The following is a 5975-nucleotide window of genomic DNA, read 5'->3' as shown; positions in this document are numbered from 1 at the left end:
ATACATAGATATATATATATATTTATAGATTATTTACAATATGCCTAAGTCTAACGAATTCGTTGGTACAACAACAACAAAATTAAAAAGAAATTAAATTTATAAAATTTAAAAAAAAAACAACACAAAATGCAAATTATTAAAATACATGTACATATATAATTATCTGACTTATACTCAATTTGGATTCGTAATAAACCGCAGGAAATTACAATCGAAAAGAATTTTTTATTTAAATGATCCAACTAAAGTTTCGATTAATTCGAATTCAATAGTTTAAGTTTAAGAACTGTTTCCGATTCAGAATAAAAGGCTTTCAAATTTTCACTTCATATCTCTATAGAGAAATATACTAAACCAATAATGGAATAAAATTTGTTAAATCGCTTTTCGGCTCAATAAAAATACATCAATAAATTAAGAATCAATCAGAATTTATCTTTTCAAGCTGAACAGAAATTATATTTCAGTTGCGTTCAGTAGATTGAAAACCAAAATGTTTGATTTTCGAAATCTGAAAGCAACTGAAAAAGTGTTTTGAGTTTTAGCGCGCGGAATACTACGAATCGAAATTGAGAACAATTCGGTATAAAATATTTTATGGCCAAATTTGAAGATTCTTGTTAAAGATTTTTCTCATGTTTTTTGGGTCTTTTTTGTTAGTTTTTTTTCTTTTGGTTTTTGATCTTTTGCGATTCGAATTCGATTGCCTTTGGATAAAAGGTTGTTTTTGTTTTTTCGTGTGCAACATTTAAAATGTTGTAACATTAAATCTTTATGTTTTTATTTAGTTTTCTTTTTGTGTATTTTTAACCGCTTTGATTGTTGATATTGCTTCGTCTGGGCGAAAAAACAAATGGCACGGAATTGATGTGGTTATTTTTCTTCTTTTTTTTTTTAAGCGTTACAACAAAAAAAAAACACATAAAAAATGTCAACAGAAATATTTTGCTGCAATTTACTGCACTTACGACTACATCACTTTTTTGGATTTTTTCATTGCGAAAGAGAAAAACGAACAGAGAAAAGGCGCAAGACTAAAGCAAGTGCTTGGAGTTGGATTTTGAAGTTGTATCTAGAGTAAAGGTCTATATACAAGTGTATGTGTGTGTGTGTGTGTGTGTGAGAGTGTGTTTGTGGTCAGAGGAGTCGAGCCGGCCTACATACTCACATCAAGCTGCTTGCCGCATCCATCACGGTCAAAAGGATGTGCTAATGGCCAGCGGCAGACTCACCGCTCATCGCTAATTGGCGGATGGCAAACAAAGCCGCCACTTGTCCAACAGAGCTGGGGCTACAGTAGATTCTGTAGAGCGGCGGCTCCATTGAAGGTGAGACTGTGATTCCAATTGCGATAGCTGGCGGCAGCGGCATATTGCTGATAGTTATTGTATTGCTGCTGATGGGCGGCTGCCTGATGCTGCAGTTGCTCTTCGCTAAGGTCGCTGGTGATGTTCGAGGAATCCTCCTGCAATTCGGCCGCTAGCTGGCTATGCAGCAACTGTTGCTGTTGCTGCTGTTGTTGCTGCTGTTGCTGCTGCTGTTGTTGCTGTTGCTGCTGTTGCTGTTGTTGTTGCTGCTGTTGCAACTTTTGGGAGTAATTGACAACTGCGGCAGCTGCGGCTACCGCCGCCACAGATGATTGCTTGCTGCTAGCTTTGGCTGCGGCAGTTGCTGCTGCTGTTGCTGCTGATGTGGCTGAATTTGTAGCGGATGCCAGTTGCTGCGCCGCCTGCTGCTGCTGCTGCTGTTGCTGTTGCTGCTGTTGTTGTTGCTGCTGTTGCTGCTGCTGCTGGTGGTGGTGCTGCTGCTGCGAGCGCAGCATCTGCTCCGCGCGCCCTTAAGCCAATGGATACTGGTGATGTCACAAGCTCGTGGTACCGGCGGGCGCATGATAACCGAGACTCTGATAATACGAGTCCTGGCCTAAGGCAGCGTGTGTGTTAGTCAGCGGACTGAGCGCATTGTAACCGGCATATTGGCTCATATCGTACATCTTAATGTCCGCCTTGGACTCTGTGGGCAGCAGGCGATTTATGGAGAACGGATGACTGGAGGGTGTATAGCCGGATGGTTCCTGTTTCAGGGGATGCATTGACGAGTGGTAATCACTGATTAGCGACGGATGGCACCGATTGGCCATCATGGCCGACAACTCCTCCTGCTGCAACTGGTGATGCTGATGATGATGGTGGGTGGCCACGTGTTGGGGCTGCTGTCCCAGACACAGTTCTGCATTGGCATGCAACATGGCCAATGCTTCGGCATCCTTGGTATGGGCTGCACTCAATACATTCACACCGGTAATGCCGGCCGCTCCACTCGGATCCTTGTGATGCTGATGATGATCCAGACGGCTAATGTGATGATGACTGTGATGCATATGATGGGAATCCTCGTGATCCTTTTTGCCCGGACTTGTGGCCTCCAGGCTGCTGTGCGACGGACTCTTGTGCAGTTGTCGAATGGCCTCCTTCTTCTCGTCCTTGAAACGCTTCTGGCGACGCAAATAGCAACCGTTCTCGAACATATTACCCGAATCCGGATGCAGTGTCCAGAATGAGCCCTTGCCCGGCTTATCGGGTGTGCGTGGAATCTTGACAAAGCAATCGTTGAAGCTCAGCGAATGCCTAATGGAATTTTGCCAGCGCTGTTGATTTTGTCTATAGAACGGAAACAGATCCATAATGAACTGATAGATCTCCGACAATGTTAGCATTCGCGTCGGATTGTTCTGTATGGCCATGGTGATAAGGGAAATGTAGCTATATGGTGGCTTGGCATGTGTATAACTCCGCCGATATGTGGTCGGTTTGTCCACACGCGATCTGCCCAGTGAATTGGGTGAACCCGTTTCCATTTCCCGTGAGCCCGGTGGCATGGAGCCATATGAACCACCCATTGCCGACATTGCCATGCAATTGGCATTTATATTGCCCAATGGTGATCCCATGCTGGCATAGCTCATTGAACTAGGAGTCATACAAGTGCCGCCCATGGAATTCATGGCCGCTGCTGCTCCCATGCTGCCGCCCATGCTGGCCACAGCTGCTGCCGAATCCAAGACACTGGATCCAAATGTGGCGGCCGCTTGTGGTGATACCGAGGACATGCCGCCCACGGGCAAGCCCATGCTGTTCATTGTGTATGCAGAGCGGGCCAGAGGACTCATGCTGCCGCCATTTGTGGTGGGATTCGGATTGTTATTATTGCTGGTTGGCGGTAAACCTCCACCGCCTGGTCCGCCACTTGACGCACTGGCCATGCTCACCGGTGCAGAGCTGGGCGGCGGCTCTGCATAGAGCTTCTGCATGATATCAATGGTGGTCTGGTGGGGGCTACCCTTCAGGAAGCTATTCAATAGTTGCGCCGTTATGTTGCCGGCTTTTTCGAACGCGTTCGATGTAAAGAGGAGTCACACGCGTTCCGGGAACGCGTTTACGAAATTAAATGAATGGAAAACTAAGCGGAGTTTCGTCGGGGGCTCTGGGGATTTTTGTTAGTATTAGTTTTTTTTTTTTTATTGAAATCCAATTATATGGATTTTCACTCAATAACACATTGCATCAATTGAACACGTATTCATTTTGCACTGCACTTCTTCTTCGCCTTCAACTAATATTACTTTCCCTCAACTTTAGTTCTAAATGTGACGTATTCCGCTTTTTGTTTTGGATCTTTTACTTTTTGTTATGGTTGTTTGTGCACTTGTCGTGATTAATTTATTTGTGTGCGCCCCGCTTGATGCCTTAAGTAAATTTGGCAATAAAATAACGTGGCAAATATGTATAAAGTTGAATTGGGTTTTTGGTTATTTTTCTTCTTTGTGTTTTTATTATTTTTTTTTTTGATTTTTACTTTTTGGCGCGCCGCAATACGAACCGACGCACGAACGTGTATTGTTTGGCTGGCTTTTGGCCACTGAAGCTGAGGCTATAGATGTAGACCTGCTGTATCTCTGGGAGTCTGAGTCTAATACGGAGTCGGAGTCTGGTAACTGGTACTGGTACTGGGTACTGGGTACACTGGCCTGGTGTATGCTGTGGCTGGTCCGCTCGAGTGTCTCTTTGGCTTGAGCTCTTGAATGTGACTGTTTGCAGAGGGGAATGCTTGTCTACTATTTGGCTTGCGCTTGCTGCCAACAAATATTGTTCGAGCCGCGCTCAAGTGCCAGGCGACAGCGACGTTGACAGCGACGTCGCTCTTTCTCTCTCTCTCACACTCACTCTCTCTGTTTTCCTCTTATCCAACGCACTCACTCACACACACATGACAGAACCATCGCCACCACCAATACCACCACCACTACCATCACTCACCACCATCAACATGTTGTATGTATGTGTGTGTGCCTTTACCAATGACAGGAGCGAACTCTCTTACTTACACAATGAGGGACCTAGCGCAAGCGTAGTTGGCCCCGACAACTCTTGTATCAACAGAGCCAGAGCAGCAGCAGCAGAGCCGCCCGGTTGCCAAGACAACAATTTATTGGGCGGGGCTTAAAAACCAAAAAGCGACGCCCTCTAACCGAGTAACTGATATCTCTGTCTCTCTGTGTGTTTGTGTGTGTGAGCAGCTGCTGCTATCACCTAATACCGTTCGTTCTGTCTGAGCGACGCCATGTTACAGTTAACGATTTTCTCTAATGCGATCAATAATCGCTCGCTCCCGCTTACACTGCCACAGCCAGAACTTGGAGCCAGGAGACACATCCAAAAATTTCAAAAAAAAAAAAAAACAATACTCAGAGAGAGAGAAAGAGAAAAACCAGAAATGGAATACCCTCTCAGCCTGCCAAAGAAGACGTTAAATGTATAATATTTTCTTCTGTTTTTTTGCCTTCTTTCTTTTCATTTCTCTCTGCATGTGTGTGTGTCTGTCTCTGGGTGGGTGTGTGTGGTTTTTGTTTTTTGTGTGTGTGTGTTTTTTTTTCGAAAGCTTGCACATTTGAGGTTAAGGTATGCCAATGTCACACTCATTCATGCTCATTCACATTCGTGGCGAGGCTACGCGAACAGCAGCAGCAGAAACCAGCAACCAGCAACCAGCTAGAGCACCCAACAGCAGTCAGCCTGTCAGACGTCGGACAACAGACGCATCTCATCTTTTTCATATACATACATACATACATATACTTACATATATATGTATATACTATATTTCATTTTTATTGCCGATGCTGTTGTTGTTGTTTTTGGCAAGTCATTGCGAAAGTGACCCAATTCCGATGGCCTCTTCTTTCTACCTGGAACTTTAATTCATTGATGCAAGCCAAAAAAAAAAAAATTAAGAAATATGAGAGAAAAGTGGGAAAAAGGAAAATGAAAATCTACACGCGTATGTACTTCCTGGTACACACATACAGACAAATACAACTGAAACTCATACCAATATAGCAGGACCATGAGCTGTACAGTTTTATGACCACCAATCACGGATAAAACGCATTTCGGTTGTAAAAACTAGCAGTAAATTGTTGTTAGTGTGTGTGTGTCTGTGTGACTGTGTTTGGTGCATTTCCTCGCTTTTCATTAACCACTGCAAACGATTTAACCCTTTCGTCTGACCAAGTGCATGTGTCTGTGTCTGTGTGTGTGTGTGTGTGTGTTTTCTCAATGAACTTTCCCGTCTCAATTAATTGAGGCTACCTGAAATTATGAAAAATGTGCGGAAATTCCCAGATTTATAGCATTTTACGTTTTCATAGTCTATATAATGGCGCATGTCTAACATACAAATGTGCATGTGCATGAGTGTGAGTCAGTGTGTGTGTGTGTGCATGTGCGATTGAGTGATAGTGATAGTATGTCCAACACAAAAATTGGTCTTAACTATAGTTTATATTTGATAGAGTGGCAAGGTTCACTTAATATCTTAATTCACTTAAATGAGACTTTGGCGGATTATTGACGAATCACTACTCGAATTTGTCCGGCGACAATGTTAACGATAATGAAAAACGTCGCATATTT

At 43.7% G+C, this 5975-nt stretch overlaps 1 protein-coding gene across 1 annotated transcript; it reads right to left on the bottom strand.

The window, feature by feature from the left end:
* Positions 1-785: 785 nt before the first annotated feature.
* On the bottom strand, positions 786-4119 carry LOC6648074 (protein fork head). The gene is given in 1 exon segment (XM_002070467.4): positions 786-4119. A coding segment is annotated over 1 exon segment (2019 nt). The 5' UTR covers positions 3314-4119; the 3' UTR covers positions 786-1294.
* Between the last annotated feature and the right edge of the window lie 1856 nt (positions 4120-5975).

Source organism: Drosophila willistoni, chromosome 3R, assembly GCF_018902025.1.
Source record: "Drosophila willistoni isolate 14030-0811.24 chromosome 3R, UCI_dwil_1.1, whole genome shotgun sequence".
Lineage (NCBI taxonomy): Eukaryota > Metazoa > Arthropoda > Insecta > Diptera > Drosophilidae > Drosophila > Drosophila willistoni.
The sequence above is the reverse complement of the archived record's forward strand: the minus strand, read 5'-3'. Positions and strand labels throughout refer to the sequence as shown.